Source organism: Pelmatolapia mariae, linkage group LG4 (assembly GCF_036321145.2).
Source record: "Pelmatolapia mariae isolate MD_Pm_ZW linkage group LG4, Pm_UMD_F_2, whole genome shotgun sequence".
In the NCBI taxonomy this organism is placed as follows: domain Eukaryota; kingdom Metazoa; phylum Chordata; class Actinopteri; order Cichliformes; family Cichlidae; genus Pelmatolapia; species Pelmatolapia mariae.
This window is the reverse complement of record NC_086230.1, coordinates 16,715,907-16,735,665: the sequence shown is the minus strand read 5'-3', so window position 1 is coordinate 16,735,665 and position 19,759 is coordinate 16,715,907. Positions and strand designations below refer to the sequence as shown.

The following is a 19,759-nucleotide window of genomic DNA, read 5'->3' as shown; positions in this document are numbered from 1 at the left end:
TTTTTGGGGGGTTTTTTTGTATGTATTTTGTATAGCATATATATATATATTTTTTTTTCTCTCTCTCTTATTTTCTTTTCTAAATTTACCTGTATATTGTTCATATGTTGAAATAAAAATTACCAACCAAACCAATGCGAATTACTCCAAACCCACAAGGTACACAAATGCACATGGAAACACAATCTAGGCTTTCATTTAAAGACAGAGTTCACAGATTTACACTGACTCTGTGTATGTCTGGAAAGAGGAAGAGTTACAAAAACATTCTTTGTGCTTTCAAATGAATGCACCTCTTCATTACACCACTGCGTTCCCATCGCATCTGTCAGCATCTTTAAATTATGATCAGCATAGGTTTACACATAGAGGTGGCACCCACATTGCTGCTACTACACATGGAGCTTTGTCTCACTCTTGTGGAAAATCAAAGTAATACAACATGATGGTGCACAACACAATTTTCCAAAAGATAAACAGTTTTATATTAGTATGTGTCATTACTTGTATTCTGTGAGGCAAGTTAGCATTTTTCTTAATTAAAAAAAAAACTGAAGGTAGTTAGTTATTTGTTTTCTTTATTGATTTTTAATGCATTTTCTCACTTGTCTTACATACATGTCACATCTAGCACAAAACTAAAACACAAATGGCAAAAATTGTAAAGCATAAACAATGCCATCAATAACAATGGAAAAACAAAGCATTACATGTTCAAACTAGTCAGGACAGGTGCTGTTAAAACCCCCAGAATTTCCATATTTCAGTCATAACACAGGAACCGTCCTGTGAACATCATGATTTAGTCTGAAAGAAAAAATGAGAGAGAAAATGTAATCCTTTAGTGACAACTTTGTATTGTTTTCTCTTGAAATAAATAAAAGTGTAATAGAAACAACAACATTTTATTATTATTATTATTATTATTATTATTAATATTATACTATGTGCTCCTAGATGAGGGGGGGGGGGACTTTAAGTGCCAACATCTATGTGACATATACACTCAATAACCAAAATTGTATATATTTGTTATATTTGAAAGTTCAACTAAGCACCAAATGGTATATCATAATACAGACTTAGAAGCTGGGAAAGAAAGTAACTGGACTCCTTTAGGTTTTGTGAAGATGTTTCACCTCTCCTTCAAATGACTTCTTGAGTTCTTAAACTAAATGGTGGGGAGTTCCAGGTATTTAAACACTAGTGAGTGTCGTCTCTTAAGGGGGTCAATGACCGATATTAGCCATGTGCCTCATCATTTGATCCAAGGTATGAAAAAAGTAATTATCACCATAGCTTTTTGATAAACCAATGTGAGACCTCACCCAGTCATATGACCTATTGAGGTCACCTGAGGGAAGATGTGAGCGGGGGTTTAGGCACTTGGTGTGATCTCAACACTGCCAAGAGTGATCTTTATCCTTTAGTTGGAGATTTAAAGCTAACTCTTGCAATGCTGGTAAAGGACAACCTGTGCCAAGGTTTAAATACTGGGGACTCTCCATCGTTTGGTTTTAGAACTGAAAAAACGTCTTGGATGAGAGGCGAAACCTCTTCATATAACTTAAAAAAAGTCAAGTTGCTTTCTTTCCAATCTCCTTAGACTATCATGATGACATGGATGACTGAAAGCCTACATAGACATAATACAGACTGGAATGTCAGATTAGAATGGTGTGTCACAATATAAATCATCACACCATCATATTGTAATGACAGTGCATGTGATAGTGATAGTGCATGTACATATTTTTATGCTCCCTGTCTCCCTTGTACAGATAATAATGACAATAATTATAATAATCTTCATGGTTCAAATGAAAAGCTAGACTGGAATCTTACTTTTAAACAATCAGATAACAAGTGCTTACCTTAATCAATGTAACTATGATACCATATATGGTGGCGATGATGAAAAAACCAATGAGGGTGAAAACCACATTGCAGCTTTCCTCAGCTGTGTCTTCATTCACATCAGCATGCACAATGTTGTCAAATATATTACAATATTTCAGCGTATCTGTGAATAATGTATACATTTGGTTATTTATCACTTACTTGACATTATTATACTAACAAAGAAGCTGAAAAGAGATTGGAATAATAATGGACTTTACATGTGCTTTACATTACTTAATAGGACCTTATATGTGCAAGAAAAAAAATCAATCAGTGAATGATCTAGTACCTGGTTTCGATATATTCAGGGACAGGGTGGTGTTGGCATGGATCACCCTGCAGGTGAAGACCACCCCAGGTAAGAATATTTCTTGGGACAGGTAAAGGTGGCTCTGGACACTGAACTTTCCATCTGGGCCTCTGTGGGGCGCACTAGTGTTGTAGTTCAGCTGTTCTGTGCCTCCATTTTGAAACCAAGTGATGTTAATGGAAACAGGGCTGAAGCCAAAGACCAGGCACACAAGTTCATTAGAGCCCTGAAACAAGTAGGCTGATGGCTGGCTGTAGATCACTGAGGCTGGAAAGACATCCACAACATTTTTAGCAATCAGTCAATCAATTTTAATCAGTTTGTTAAAATGAATATAATGGAAATGATAGGTAAATATTAAATGCTAAATGGCAGCTCACCAAACACATCAGTTATAGTAGCTTCAGCGGGCACTTCAGATGACTCATGTTTGACAACACAAGAATACATAGACCTTTTGTCTTCAGTTTTGGATATGTTTAGTCTGCTGCTCACAGAGTAAGAGCTGCTCCCTGAGTATTTCCATGGAGGACTGTTAACATAATGCGAGGATGGGAGAGTCTGGCCATCTTCTTCCCAGTACACTATGATGTTAGCAGGGAAAAATCCAGACACTAGGCAAACAAGTGTTAGGATGTCAGACTTAGAAAGTTCAGAGGCAGTTGGTTGCATTATCTTCACTGTTGGCACAAGGGGGTCTTGAAAAACACAAAAGGAAGAGAACCATAAAAATACAGTCACAACCAGAGGAACATGAAGTTTAGAAAGATTTGTTACATTTCTAACATTACCTCTGCTTTTGCTTATATGGTCTTCATTCCCCTGATTGGAGCATGGATGTTTTCCTTCACAAGAAATGTTTTTATGTGCATCCCAATCCTCTGCTGACACATTAAGGAAGCTCTGTTGAGTCTCTGTCCCATTGCTGTGACTCACTGGGGGATTAGTTAGGACATCATGGTCAGGAATTTTGTTGCCACCTACTCTCCAGGTGATGGAGAAATCATTAAGATTAGGGCCGACCAGAAGACAGGTAATAGTCAATTGTCCTTTGTTCTCAATTAGCTGTGCTGGTGGTCCCTGGACATAAACCCCAACTGGGTGTGATGATGATGGAGTTACTATAAAAAATAAAATTAAATTAATTCAAATAAAAAATTGATACATAAATAAAGTACAAGAATAGGCAACAGTCATGAAGCAGTTATAAAATGTCGCATATTTTCATGTAAAAATAGTCTTATTATACTCTTAATGAGTATCACAATAATAACATTTTTACTTTACCTGAACATTTACTGATATTTTTTGTGACACTTTTGTTCAGAGACCTGTCAGACACTTCACAAGTGAAGATCTTCCCTGTTTTCCATTTAGAACCATTAATTATAAGTTGACTGGTCACTCTAGCATGTCCATCTACACCCATGCTGATATTACTGGTTGATGGAGATATTTGCTCAGACTCAGACAACCATGTAATTTGAGGGTTGAAGCCTGATCCAGAGCATGAAAGAGTCTGTGGTCCTGAACCTTTACTGGGGACCAGAAGAAGCTCGATGGATGGGTCCACTAAAGAGACATGAATAAATGCATCAATTAGTCTATTTAATAGAAACCATTAAACTATAAAACAACAAAGAGAAATCAGCTTCAACTAAGGGAAACAAGAGTAGCTCTCCTCACCAAAAATATTGCTGATGGACCTTGACTGAAAAGTTTCAGAAAAGCCTTGGTTCACTTTGCAGGTAAATGTTGTGTCTTTCTTCCTGTACATCTGAGGGACAGTGAATTGACTACTGATTGAAAGGAGGCCCGGGCCTTCAGCAAAATTATAATATTTTTTTTCAGTTATTTCTTCATTATTGACTTGTAAGGTGACGTAGAGGTCACGTGAGGACAGTTGTTTGATGACACACTCGAACACTGCACTTTCTCCATTCAGGAGATCTGGAAGGGATCGCCTGATCTCTACCAGTGGAGTATTAACTGGAGAACCTGGATGATAATATCATGAAATAAAGCAAAACAATTATTTCAGTTGCTCTTTGGTCATAAGATGTCTGATTTTCCTGTTGTAGTATCATCTTACCTGCAATATTTATGGTCTTCACAGCAGATGTGAAGCACTTATGCTCTGCTTTGCATGTTACATGCTTCGCTTTCTTCCATTGAGTCGAGGGAACTCTAAGATTACTGTTTATATGAGTTGTGTTTTTCTCTATGTCTACTCTTTCCTTCGTGGCTTTCCCATCAATCAGCCAGGTGATTGTTGCATTAAAGTCAGTGTGGACCAAACATGTTACTTGCACCTCATTTGACGTCATTACTGTCTTGAAGCTGGGAATCTCCACATGAACGAAGGGAGGGGAGCTTGAAAGAGCTGTTAATAGAAAAGTAGAAAAAAAAGAAAAGAGTTGTATAACAAGACCAAATCTGAAGTGAATCAGTCCATATAAAATATACCATCTCCAGTACTGCTAGAAAGCAGATATTTTATAGATTTAGTTGACTCCTTGTGTGATAGCTTTACCCGAGCAGAGGCTGATTTCCTTCTTGACCATTTTGTTCAGAGACCTGTCAGACACTTCACAAGTGAAGATCTTCCCTGTTTTCCACTCAGAATCATTAATTACAAGTTGACTGGTCACTCGGGCACATCCATCTACACCCATGCTGATATCACTGGTTGATGGAGATCTTTGCTGAGACTCAGACAACCATGTAATGTTAGGGTTGAATCCCCATCCAGAACATGAAAGAGTCTGTGATCCTGAACCTTTACTGGGGACCAGAAGAAGCTCCATGGATGGGTCCACTAAAGAGACACAAATAAATGCATCAATTAGTCTATGTAATAGAAACCATTAAACTATAAACAACAAAGAGAAATCAGTTTGCACTAAGGGAAACAAGAGTAGCTCTCCTCACCAAAAATATTGCTGATGGACCTTGACTGAAAAATTTCAGAAAAGCCTTGGTTCACTTTGCAGGTAAATGTTGTATCTTTCTTCCTGTACATCTGAGGGACAGTGAATTGACTACTGATTGAAAGGAGGCCCGGGCCTTCAGCAAAATTATAATATTTTCTTTCAGTTATTTCTTCATTATTGATTTGTAAGGTGACGTAGAGGTCACGTGAGGACAGTTGTTTGATGACACACTCGAACACTGCACTTTCTCCATTCAGGAGATCTGGAAGGGATCGCCTGATCTCTACCAGTGGAGTATTAACTGGAGAACCTGGATGATAATATCATGAAATAAAGCAAAACAATTATTTCAGTTGCTCTTTGGTCATAAGATGTCTGATTTTCCTGTTGTAGTATCATCTTACCTGTAATATTTATGGTCTTCACAGCAGATGTGAAGCACTTATGCTCTGCTTTGCATGTTACATGCTTCACTTTCTTCCATTGAGTCGAGGGAACTCTAAGATTACTGTTTATATGAGTTGTGTTTTTCTCTATGTCTACTCTTTCCTTTATGGCTTTCCCATCAATCAGCCAGGTGAGTGTTGCATTAAAGTCAGTGTAGACCAAACACGTTGCTTGAACGTTAGTATCTGAGGTCATTACTGTCTTGAAGCTGGGAATCTCCACATGAATGAAGGGAGGGGAGCTTGAAAGAGCTGTTAATAGAAAAGAAAAAAAATCATTAGTCTGATATTGTCTTGAAGTTGTAAATCGTCACATAAATATACAGTGGGATGCAAAAGTTTGGGCTGCTCTTAATGTCTTTTAGATATACCTGGCAATGTCCATGTTTAATATGTGATTTTAGTCAGTAACTACATACTTACTGTGACAAATGTTTATTGTTCTGTTATATTCAACGCCATTGTGATCAGCCATGCAGGTAAAAGTTGAGCCTTCTGCCCACATTGTCTTATCTGGCCTGAGTTCGCTGCTCAGGCTGAAGGTTTTCTTCCCTTGCTCTGGACTGTGTAGCTTCCTTGTGCTTGCCTTGTTGTTTTGATTCAGTGGTTGTTGATCCTGTACCCACTTCAAAGTAAGTTTGTCTGGAAAGAAGTCACTCAATGTGCAGATGAGCCTTACTGCTGAGTTTCCAAATTCCCCATCCCAGACTGGGTACAATGTGATGTTTGGCGAGACAATCTGTTGCACTGAGAAAGATCAAAGATTAGTTTGACTTTACATGCATATTTATAAATATTTTGTGTTAACACAACAAGAAAAAAACTTAATGTCATCTCAGTTATACATACCTTCACTTTTTGGTAAATGAGGAACTGTTTCATTTCAGTTTTAAGTGTAGTGTGTTTGTCTTTAGGCTAGATGGCAGAATTATAATTTGACATTGTTTGGTGTTGCTGTGTCAGGTGAAGATAGGGCAGGAAGTCTGTTGCACAGTTGTTATGCATGATAGGGCAGAGTGATCAGGGCAAGCAGCAAGCGGAAGCATTGAGTAACACCCAGGTCTCAAAAAAGTACCAAAATACAGAAGTGAGAGAATGCAAAGAGTAACGGAGCATCACAGACACCAGGTGTGAGGTGCGGTTATGCCAGTAAGCGAAACCAAGTACACATTTAAATTTCTCATGTCAGTTTGCATGTGTACCACATGCATTTTATTTCACGTCTCATGACTTTGCCAAAGGTTTTAGTTCTCAGATCCTCTAATAATAGAGTAAAATGTAACCAACTGTAAAATCTACTACTTTGCATATTCGGTATAGAATGGGCTGCTGATTCCAGATGCTGTGGATGTGATGAACAGAACTGTATATTAGAGAGTTTAAAAAAGGACAAAATATTATTTACATATAAATAATCCTTAAAATACATTAAACTTTTACAGATCAACCTTCAGATAATATAAACAACTTCAAAATAATGCAAGAGAAAAACAATTTTATCTTCATTAAAACATTTATTTAAAAAAAACAGATAAAGCTTTTGCGGTTTTTAAAAAAGGCAGTTGCGATTACTTACATGATAGTATGAGATTATATGAAAAAAAATTGTTTAAGAAATATTGTTTTTCCCACACACAACGGTCCTTTCACAGTCCATTTGTTTTATTTGACCTGTTAAAAAATTTTAAAAATTAGTGAATTTGCAGCAAAAGGATTTATTTCATACTGCTCACCACTACTTCATTATAAATTGTGCTTTTGTATGAAGTTAAATTGCTACACATATATCAAAAAATGTATCAATACACAGGAAACTTATAATGCTATACGTTTATTTTGAAGTTGGGTAAATATAGTTGCTGAATAAACTTATAAGGAACACTACTTTAATATCAGCTGAAATACACTTAGGAGGTCAAACTAACAGTTGCAGGACAAAGCTGCTTATAATAGATTGTTACACAGTATTAAGATAATTTCTAAATCAATTTACTTTCAATAATATGCATTTTATTGATTAAGGCATTCAGACACTTGTCATCTGGACATAAACCACCGGGATATACATGCCACACTGGGACATAAAGAAAAATGAACTCAAATGGTAACATTATGTAGTGTAATTATCTTTTAACTGAAACATATAAAATTGGTTTAAATCAAAGATATGAGCATATTATATATGTTTTGACATTGGCATGGATTATTCCACATAATATCACACAATTTAACGAGTTTGATAATCACTTTTGTCACCATATCTTAAATGTTGTAATCAACCACACATGCCACACTGATTTTAAAAGAGTTTCATTTTGATGTGAAACGATTTTGTCTTTATGGTCTTCCAACATGCAGTGTAATAGAAATGACACTTGCTGCTTCTGACTTCTGACTTAAAACCCTTGTCTTTGTCCATACAGCTAGATCTTTGAGTAGGGCGATATCAGTATGATATCAGTTGGCCCTTGAACATTCAACTATTAAATTATGTTTTTATACAATTTCAGCACTCTAAGTGAATTTTAGCTGATATATATTGTTTATATGATATTAGCAACAACTGTATAAAGATAATTAAATTCACAACAACAGTTGAATTGTAAGGTAGCTCATCCCTCACTGGGATATTGTGAACCTTTTTCTTCCTTTTTTTATTGTATTAAATAAATCTCACATTGGTTTATTAAACTGACATAATCATAAATGCTTCTAATGTGCATAGATACAGTTTTTTTCTGTAATCTTAATTTTTTAATTGTTTTTCCAATAATTTGAAAAGTTTGAGTTATTCTGACTCATGGTTAAAATGCAGAATGCTAAATGAGTTTTAGTTTTTTCTATCATAGCTATGTGCTTGATAAATGTAATTTGTCATAGTGTTCATTGCTGAGTTACATCTGCACACAATGCTAGCACATAAATTTCTGATTACCTTGATAACAGTTGTTCCAAAGATTAACAGCAGAGTGATGAGGAAGAGAAGGATGAAGACGATGGCTACGCTTGCTATGTTATCGTCTCCAGATAGTCCAGGGTGATGAAGCTCCAGAGAGTCAGCGATGAGAAGATCTAGATGAACAAAATTTATTCTGTCAAATATTTGGACATTTCACAACCCACTTTGAAACACACATTGTAAGATACTAACTTATAGATTTTATTTATTTCTGTTGTGGGTTAAATACATTTTTTTTTTTTTACTTTATATACTATATCAGATTCATAGTCAGTCAACCTAGTTGGAACTTATAATGACAGAAAAGAAAAGAAATAAGGTGACAGCGGTCGAGTGAGTGCCCCATGAAGATGAATAGAATTTCATGTCCTTTGAGAGCTATAATCCTGACTTCTGACTTGTTTTAGAAAGACTTCAGTATTGTTTATTTACTGTATTTATGCCTTGCCTGGGAGATTTAAAGGGTTTTATTAAGCAGTCATCTGTTTTTAAGGCGTGCAAGACCCAGTAGATGAAACACAGGCACACAAAGACAAGTCACAGAAGCAGTGTTACTGAACTATCTGCATATTAAATAAACATAGACTGTTCCCTGAATACTTAATTTAGTGATGTTGTATATTCTAGGAGAAATTAGATGTTAAAAACATTTTTTATATTATTATCATTGTGTAAATAACCCAAATATCCTACTGTCAACATTAGGATAGCACTGTGACTGTACAACAAACATAAAGCTCACAAAATGATTTAAATGAAGACATGAACTGCATGTAATAAACATCAACAGAGTTGCAAACTGTTTTTTTATTTTTTTTTATTTTGAATCTGCATTAAAACACACAAACACCATGTCATATCACAAGCAACAGACATTAAACAGCAGACAGCAGACAGAGACATGAGAAACATCTACAAGGCCGAGCACTTGGAGTCTTGGTTGATGTTCATGTTGAGGTCAATGCGGTTTTTGCCAAATGTTCTGTACCCAATGGACCTGACAATAGCTCTAGTTGTGTTAACCACAGATTCGTGGTATACTACACAGCTATAGACAGCATCATTGTTTTGCCACTCGTGAAGGTTGACAAATAACTGGCCATAAGCAGAATAGAATCCATTGTTTTCAATGGGTTCTGTGGTATTAAAAGCATAACTTGAGTCTGCTTCCTCGTCATCCACAAGCCAAGACACAAAAACGTCCTTAGGGAAGAAGTCTTTCACAAAGCAAGTCAGGGTCACCTCTGCTTTGTTAGTTTGTTCTAAAGCAGGGAGCATAAACACTGACGGACGCTGAGGGTTTCCTCCTGTAAGCATGAAACAACATGAGACTTTGTGCCACACATAAATTAACCAAAATAATACAGGAAATCAAATCCACACACACACACAGACATACACATACACACTGAGAAGCAGGGCTTATAATGTCTTTGATATCAAGATGTCAATAAGGACTAAACACAGTTTCAGAGTATTTTTCTTACCAAAATCCCTTTTATAAGGTTCTTTCAAAGGTGTAGGTAAATCTGAGTGGTGAACAACACAGAAGCGTGTTAGCCCCCTGGTCCATTCGTCATAGGTGATGTCAAGCTTAGACATGTATGTATTCACATTGTCTTTGACTTTACTGCCTGGGTTACTTGCTATGTCCCTTAGATTCTCATCCTCCCAGGTTATTTGAGGTGCATCTTTTTGTACTGTGACTCGGCACGTTATAATTCCTTTTTTACGGACAAGCATGTCCTCAGTTGTGGGGCCAGTGATTACTACTTTCATATTAGATGTAACACAACCAGGACCTGAGTAATGAAGCAAAAAACAGTTAGTGAGCAAAACTATTACAAAACCATATTAAAAAAATAAATGTATCTTTTTTAAAAAAAGAAAACAAATCAATTACTCACCTTGTTGGTTCTTTTTGTAAGTGACAGTTTTATTCAAAGATGCATCTTCTCCTCCAGTAAACAGACATGTAAATGTAGTAGGATCATTCAGGTCACTGGACTTTACTGTGAGAAAACTTGCTGCATTGTACACTTTCTTTCCAGCCACATTTTTTGAGTCAGAAACTGTTTCGGTCAGATCTATTGTGCTGGTGATGTCTGCTCCATTTTTCAGCCATTTTAAGTTATGTGTCTTTGGTGCAAACTCTTTGGCAAAGCAGGAGGCAGTATAGGTATCATCCTCATCAGAAGAGGAGGAAAACGCTTTAAGAGTCGGATTCTTATTAAATTGTTCTGAAAAACAAAGATATACACAAATATGTGTATGCAGAAGCAGGGAATAATATTTATATATATATGCAGAAGCTGAGATCAATAATTTGCTACAATCTTCATACTATATGGAATTTGTATATAAACAAGTTTCCGGTGCTCAGTTATTTTTACTTAGCACTTTTACTTTGCACAGTGTCCAAAAGGAAATTAGTTTACTGTAGTCACAAATGGAAATAAGTGAACTGCAGAGCTTCATTGCTCACTTCTGCATATACATTGACTGGCAAGCAAACACAGATTTCATATTTATGTTAATTATGTTAATTATCAATGCACAGTGAAAGTGGAGGAAGACGATAAAAGATCAAAAAGGACGAGGATTATTTAGACAGATGGAAAGAAACACAACATGCAACAATACTGATTTTCAGACAGGCGCAGAGGACTTACAGTATATGAGTGAAGAATTAAAAAAAGACAATGTACCAAAGCTTAATACTCATGAGCAAGACTGCTTGGATATATTCTGTTTCTCATCCCACCTTACTATGTGTGTGTGTGTTTCCACAAAGTGTATAAACAATTATGAATTTTGAAATATTTAACAATATGTCATGTTATTTAATGAGGTTAAATATTAGCTTTAATGTTGGTTATGTTTTTTGTTTGTTTTTAAAAAATAAATAAATTTAGGTTTTGGTTGTAAGCTCAAACACTTATTCCTCTTTGTATTGAGATTATTTGTAACTTCGGGTACATTTACGACAAAGTCAGCCTCTACTATGTTTTTTTTTTCAAAACACAAAAACTGGAGAATAACTAGATAAGTGATTCTTATAATTATTAGAAGTAACAATCAATAAATGTGGCCCAGTAATACTTTATAAGAAATGCTGCAGAAAATTTGCACTAAAGAAGGCTACTGTAGCAATGTATCATGTATGCGATGTATGTAGAATTCAGATAACCTAAGAAAAGGAAATTAAATGATATATAGTCTTACAGACTATAACAATATCAGCCTGTGCATTCATGTGCAAATTCAATCAAATTATTTAGTTTGCTATATGTTCACAGTGCTTTCATGTAAACTTGTTATAAGTTAAATAACATAAGATAAACTGATTAAATGTGACTTAACATAAGGCTTACCCGGTTTTATGGTGTTACTTTTATGTTTATGGTGTTAAAAATATTTTAAAGAAAAGTGTCAGTTACTCACCTTGTGTGTTGTCTCTGTCAGTTTTATTTAGAGATCCACTTTGGCCTCCCGTAAACACACAAGTGAATTCAGTATCTTCATTCACATCATTGGAATTTACTGTCAGAAAACTTGCTGCGTTGTACACTTTCTTTCCATCTGCCTTTGTTGATTCAGTAACTGTACTGATCAGATCTATTTTGCTGGTGATTTCTGCTCCATTTTTCAGCCATTTGATGTCATGTTTCTTTGGTGCAAACTCTTTGGCAAAGCAGGAGGCAGAATAGGTACCGTGCTCATCAGGAGAGGTAATAACTTTAAGAGATGGATTCTGCTTAAACGCCACTGAAAAACAAAGATGTACATAAATGTGTGTATGCAAGAAGGAACTGAATGTGTTTTTAAGCTGAAAAACTTGATGTTTTTCAGACTATTTTATAACATGAGCAACTCAAAATGTACTAGGAATGAAGTCAGCCTCTACCATCATTTTTTCCAAAAACAACAACAACCAAAAATAGTGAATTAACTCTAATCCTTCTCAGAAGTAAAAATCACTAGTTTTAGTGCATTAATACTTTACTAGTAATTGCTACTGCTGCACATAAACAACCAACAAGTCTTTGTGAATGTTTCATGCCTCAATTTATTGGCTATTAGTGCTCATCGAACTGCTTCTACATTTTTTTGCCTTATAGTTAAATCCCCACAAATGTTGGTGTAACTGTTAAAATACATTACTAACACTTCCATGTCAGTACATTAGAACTGAATTAAAGTATAAAGAATAATTTCTACATGACTTAATATACGGCTTACCTGGTTTTATGGCCATACTTTGTCTTATTACAAAATCATAGTGACAAATGTTATTACTTTTTTAATGAAAAGTATCAGTTACTCACCTTGTGTGTCATCTCTGTCACTTTTATTCAATGATCCACTTTGGCCTCCCGTAAACACACAAGTGAATTCAGTATCTTCATTCACATCATTGGAATTTACTGTCAGAAAACTTGCTGCGTTGTACACTTTCTTTCCATCTGCCTTTGTTAATTCAGAAACTGTACTGATCAGATCTATTTTGCTGGTGATGTCTGCTCCATTTTTCAGCCATTTGATGTCATGTTTCTTTGGTGCAAACTCTTTGGCAAAGCAGGAGGCAGTATAGGTACCGTGCTCATCAGGAGAGGAAATCACTTTAAGAGTTGGATTCTGCTTAAACGCCACTGAAAAACAAAGATTTACATAAATGTGTGTATGCAAGAAGGAACTGAATGTGTTTTTAAGTTGAAAAACTTATTCTTTGATGTTTTTCAGACTATTTTATAACATGAGCAACTCAAAATGTACTTGGAATGAAGTCAGCCTCTACCATCATTTCTTCCAAAAACAACAACAACCAAAAAATAGTGAACTATCAAGAACTAACTCTAATCCTTCTCAGAAGTAAAAATCACTAGTTTTAGTGCATTAATACTTTACTAGTAATTGCTACTGCTGCACATAAACAACCAACAAGTCTTTGTGAATGTTTCATGCCTCAATTATCATCGAACTGCTTCTATATTTTTTTTGCATTATATTTAAATCCCCTCAAATGTTGGTGTAGCTGTTAAAATACATTACTAACACTTCCATGTCAGTACATTAGAACTGAATAAGTATAAAGAATAATTTCTACATGACTTAATATAAGGTTTACCTGGTTTTATGGCCATACTTTGTCTTATTACAAAATCATAGTGACAAATGTTATTACTTTTTTTTAAAGAAAAGTATCAGTTACTCACCTTGTGTGTTGTCTGTGTCACTTTTATTCAAAGATCCACTTTGGCCTCCCGTAAACACACAAGTGAATTCAGTATCTTCATTCACATCATTGGAATTTACTGTGAGAAAACTTGCTGCGTTGTACACTTTCTTTCCATCTGCCTTTGTTGATTCAGAAACTGTACTGATCAGATCTATTTTGCTGGTGATGTCTGCTCCATTTTTCAGCCATTTGATGTCATGTTTCTTTGGTGCAAACTCTTTGGCAAAGCAGGAGGCAGTATAGGTACTGTCCACATCAGGAGAGGAAATCACTTTAAGAGTTGGATTCTGCTCAAACACCACTGAAAAACAAAGATGTACACAAATTTATTTATGCAACAGAATGCAAGTATTGATCTTTATTTACTATTCATAAATTTAGAAATCCACCCATCCATTTTCTTCCACTTATTCAATTCAGGGCCACCGGGGTGCTGGAGCCTTTCCCAGCTGTCTTAGGGCCACAGTCAATGCACACCCTGTACAGGTCATGAATCTATCTCAGGGCTAAGACACAGATCCAGACTATCATTCACAGTCAAATTCAAATCTATGGGCAATTTAGAATCACCAATTAACCTAAACCCAGAAGAAAAGAAACATTTAAGAATATGTCATGCTATTTAATAAGGATAAATATTTGCTTTTATGTTATTTATTTGACATAAGCAGCATATTTGAATATAATTGTTTTTTTGTTTTGTTTTTTTTAAAGTTGAAACACTTATTCCTTGGTATGCTCAGATTCTTTTGTCAATACAAGCAGGTCAAAGTGAACTTACAATTAAGTTTGTTTCCAGTACCATTTCTTAAAAAATATCAAAGCCCAAAAAATAGAGAATTAAAGAAAACTAACTTTTATTCTTTTAAGAGGTAGCAATCACTACGTGTAGCCCACTATTATCTCACTAGTAATTATGACAAAGGTTCAGAAAACAACTAAAAAAAACAGCCTTGTACTGAGTAAGACTACTGCATTTGATAATGTATTACATGTGAGTACAGTGGTTATTAGGGCTTGTATAACTTCTATGTTTTTTTAAACTTTTACATTAATTAAAATTGTTTAACTTTGGAATATATTATCAGCGCTTTCACTTAAAGTTGTTGTAAGTCAAATAGACTGAGATAAATTAACTGAATAAGACTTCACAAAGCTTACATGGTTTTTGAAAAGAAGCTTGTCCATTCCCAGCAGCATGCGTTACGGCACACTGAAAAGTCTGTCTTGCATCCCAGTCCTGTCTCCTCACTTGGAGTTGACTGACTCCTGTATAAACATTCCCTTTCTGTACAGCAGGGTACTGGATGAAGTCTGTCAAGGAAGAGGGCCAAAGGAAGGAACTTTTTGTCCACGAGAAAGTCACCACAGGAGGGTTAAAGCCAGTGGCAAGACAGGCAAGAGTGATCATATCTCCGCTCTGAGAACCACATGGCATCAGGGGAAACACAGTGGGTCGACTTGAAGTGGCTAAGAAAGGGGAAACAATAATAATTAATATACCACAATGGAAATACAATAATAAAGCACACATTTTCACCTAAGATTAGTTAAAGATAGATAATAATTAGACATAGATAGATAAAGATAGACTTTAGCCTTTAAATGTTTATCATTTCAAATGCCCCGAATCCCAATTTGTTCATCAGCCTCTGTCAGTGCTATTATATATATTACTGTTGATATAAGTTCCAGATTTTGTTAGTGTATAGATCATCATGCAGAATATGGACAAAAAACAATAACAAAAAACTGAAATAAATAAAAGAATAACATAAAGTTGGTAAACTTCCTTTCACAGTGTTGATGGCAAACTCTTTTAAGAACACATTACATTTTATACCACTTCAGCATTGATGTTTGAGATTGAAATGGTTTACTTACCTGATGAAACAGTGACTGTTGTCCCCTTTCCCCAATAGTCAAAAGCACCGTAGCACAGTACTGAATCTACTTAGTTCTTAATATAAAAAGGCTAAAGTACTAATGATACACAAAAGGTCTACTTCAACAGTCATTAAGAAGAAGATTATAAAATCCTATCAAATCCCCCAAAATACACTGTGTGTTAAAGCCAATTTTGACTATAACACGTTTTTATAGCAAATGTATATGAACACAATTCAATTTTGAAGTGACACATAAGTTAAATTATAACTTCAATGGAGACATATCTTAACTGATGATGTTGTAACTGGAGAGCCATTTTATAAGTCTTAAAGGCATTTGAGATACTTAATGGATACTTTTCTTACTTCTCACAAAATTTTTGATCCTCTTACTTAAGGATTTTTATTAATCAAAATCGGTCTGAAATTAGTTTTTTTTGACAAATTTTGTAACAAACTACAGAAAATTGCTGATATAAGTACTTAATTGACCAAATTTATCATTATAGTTGTAAACAAATGAAAATGATTACATTGTATTGTAACGGGGGATTAGGAATTTCTCTCTTTAGCAAGAAATATAACAATTCATACCTGATGTGACGGTGACTGTCGTGCCTTTTCCCCAGTAGTCAAAAGCGTAGTCACAGTCTAACAACTTACTGACAACTGCATACAAAAACCTTACGCTCCATATAATAACAGTCTACAATCTGCTATATTCTCCTTATAATTAATATAAAGAGATTCAAAAGACTGAACAAAAGCTGATTTTCACCACCAACATTTAAACCAAGTCTGTAAATTATAAGACATTTATCCCTCAGCAGTCTACAAATGATGGTATTGAATTTTCTCACAACCACAATATTTATTTAAAAAAATCAAGATTTTAATGAAAATCTTAAAATTAAAGTGGAAGAATTAGATCACCTTACCTGATGTGACTGTAACCATTGTACCTTTCCCCCAGTAGTCAAAAGCCCAGTTATCACAGTTAACAGAGTCTTTTCACACCTCTCACAAAAACTAACTTCTGTGATATGGCATTACTTGGTGACATCATTTAACTTTGGAAATAATTTTAATCACTCTCACCTAAATAACTGCTTATATAATTATTTTCTAACTGAATTAAAGAGAAAGAAATACCAGGTACTTTCTCTAATTTCTTTGTCAGATTTTATATAATTAAGCAGGAAAAAAAAGTGAGTTATAAGAATAATGTTAAAATTCATACCTGAACTGACAGTGACCATTGTGCCTTTTCCCCAGTAGTCAAAAGAATGGCCACAATCTAAAGAATTATTTAGCGCTCTGTACAAAAACCTGTTCGCATTTTTCCATCTTATTTTACGATAACCAAAAAATCTGAAATACTCTCGTTTTTTGCAAATTGAGATTCCGAATTCTTAAAAATAATACCTAAGTTTTACCATTAAAGATTAAACTGAGAGTACAGATTATAGACTTGTAATAATATAGAAATTAGTATGAAAAACATTTTTCTTTGAAAAAACAACAACACAGTCTTTAAATTTAAATCTTAACATTAAGAGAATGAAATGAATCTTTTTACCTGATGTAACCGTGACCATTGTGCCTTTCCCCCAGTAGTCAAAAGCGTTGTCACAGTGTAATATTTCAACATATCCGACACACAAAAACAGCCACCTCCAAGTTCTAAATATGCCAAATTAAAGAGTGTTTTATAGTTTTAGTATTAAAATTAAGTCAGAAAGCTCCTCTTACCTGTTGTGACAGTGACCATTGTGCCTTTTCCTCAGTAGTCAAAAGCATTGTCACAGTATAAGACATTAACACACTGAACATACAAAAACAAGCACCTTGAAGATTCTCATGGTCACACTAATGTCGAAAAACCAAACAAACATAAAAAACAAAAAATGCCTCTAAAAGAACCACATTTATAATATGAAGACAAAAACCTTTTTTACCTGTTGTGACAGTGACCGTGGTTCCTTTTCCCCAGTAATCAAAAGCAGCGTTCACAGTGTAATAACTCAACATATCCAATCATACAAAAACATGTCACTTTAAAACCCTAAATACAACGACTTAAAAAGTGTTGTTAAATTTTTCATAAAAAGGAAAAAATACATATATTTTTACCTGTTGTGACAGTCACGGATGTTCCTTTCCCCCAGTAGTCAAAGTAGTAGTCACAGTGACAGATTTCAATTGCACTTCATAGCAAAAAATATTTTGACAGCTTCCCTGTCATTTAACAGTAAACTGAGAAACTATTACCTATCATTTACACAGGTATTTTACTAGATAACATTATATGCAAAATATAACCAAGATTAAATAATCAGTTAAATATAGCATTTTAATAATTCAAAATACATTTTACTATCACTTACCAGAAGTTACTGTGACTTGTGTTCCTTTCCCCCAGTAGTCAAAGTAGCCATAGCTGTCACAGTGATCTGTTAGAGTCTGTTTCCAATACAAATACTTATTTAATTTAAACCAAAGGAATCAGGTTTCACAGACAAAATGATTCCCAGTATACTCTTTATTAGCATTTTCCTTTGAGACATCCATTTCCTGTGGTCTGGGTTATATAAAATTAGGTATCTTGCTAACAGTTTGTAAACACTTCCTCTTTATCAGACCCTTTGGCAGCTCCTGCTTTTACAGCAACCAGATGATAAAGTCAGTAGGAGTTAATGTTACTGATAAAGAACAATGTGTCTTGAAGAAGCTTGAAGAAACTTGTTCAGAAAGGCAAGTGGAGATAATGACCAAATTATAGAACACCATTAACCACCTGCTTAATTTTTTACCATGTTTACCATGCATCATGAATTTCCATTTACAGTCATAATGAGAGCAGCTAGCAAGTGCTCCAGTAATGCTGAGTGGAGTCATCCGTCGCACATAACCAACTGCTAGTATCTCTGTCTTTATAGCCTAGTTGTATTTGTTGGGTTTTTCCCTCAAGTTATTAAACACATTTGTTGCTTTCACCTTTAGCAGGAATATGTTTCCTGAATATCTTTTCAAGATACTATGCTTTGTTGGAGGTTGCTGAAGTAGCTTCCTTTTTATTAAATCATATGGTGGTTGAAAGGGGGCCATTGCTGTCAGACATTCCCAGGCTAATCTTTTCAGGGTCTCTTTGCAGGAAAACAGTTTGCAAACTGTATAAAATTGGAAAAAATTGGTAAAATTGGTTTCCTCTCCTCTCCTGAAACTATGACTCCGAAACTACAGTACTGTGCATTATCTGTAAGTCTTGATCTAATCAGCATGTCAAAGTCATGCAATTCATACACAGTGTCTTTCACATTATAATCAGTTTAAAATTCATAATGTTAAGAACTTAACAAGAGTTAAGTGTGATGTCTGAGTATAAATCTGCCTCACAGGTTGCTCTGATTGAGAATGAGGTATGTTCTTTTAAATAATTTAAATTGATTTGAGTATTTCTTGCATGTTACCTGCTGGATTTTACATGACAGAAAGCACACTCTGTTATGCTTTGGCAAACTGCATAGTGAATCTAACCTGATCATGTTGAGATCATCAACTCCTTTTAGACCCACAGTGCAGGAAAAGGTAAGGAAATAAAACCTGAGCTTGAAGATCAAAATGACAAATGTGGTTTATGAACCTTCAATTCTCTCAAAAAAGACTGGAAAAGATTTGGAGCAGATGCTTAAAGATTAAGCCAATAATTACAAAAGCAGCATTTTTCTTTTGTTTTTGTTGTTTTTTTGCTTCCATGTGCAATTCTACAATCTAGTTTTGTATTTTTGTGTCTTTCTTTTTTCTTTTAATTGAATGTAAAGTAATAAAGTACCTTATTACATAAATCCCTTCGAAACATCTCCGCCAGGTCATGATTAACAGAAGGAAGCATAGATAAACGGGAGACAGTGAGTTGGTGGGCAATGGTGGTTGTTGTGGTAGAAGCGGCAGACTACAAATAGTGTTATGAACAAAAATGACTCCAGTGAATAATAATATTTGTAGATGAGTTGACAGTGGCATTTTGAGTCCAAAGCCAGAGGAAGCCTACAACTGGTCAAGTGCTGGGTGGAGAAATAAT

At 34.9% G+C, this 19,759-nt stretch overlaps 1 protein-coding gene across 2 annotated transcripts; it reads right to left on the bottom strand.

The window, feature by feature from the left end:
- Positions 1 to 606: 606 nt before the first annotated feature.
- LOC134626713 (uncharacterized) lies at positions 607 to 18,191 on the bottom strand. 2 transcript variants are annotated; one of them, XM_065470556.1, is made up of 17 exons: positions 18,066 to 18,191; positions 14,951 to 15,259; positions 13,767 to 14,090; positions 12,879 to 13,202; positions 11,995 to 12,318; positions 6,015 to 6,338; positions 5,550 to 5,843; positions 5,144 to 5,455; positions 4,746 to 5,030; positions 4,305 to 4,595; positions 3,899 to 4,210; positions 3,500 to 3,784; positions 3,004 to 3,333; positions 2,593 to 2,910; positions 2,192 to 2,479; positions 1,875 to 2,023; positions 607 to 807 (listed from the first exon to the last, which is right to left on the bottom strand). In XM_065470556.1, exons 2-17 carry the CDS (start codon positions 15,225 to 15,227, stop codon positions 796 to 798), a joined length of 4,449 nt encoding a protein of 1,482 aa, XP_065326628.1. In that variant the 5' UTR covers positions 15,228 to 15,259; positions 18,066 to 18,191; the 3' UTR covers positions 607 to 795. The 2 variants fall into 2 exon arrangements, with proteins under 2 accessions (XP_065326628.1, XP_063328720.2); XM_063472650.2 differs by lacking the exon at positions 18,066 to 18,191 and adding an exon at positions 17,812 to 17,911.
- Between the last annotated feature and the right edge of the window lie 1,568 nt (positions 18,192 to 19,759).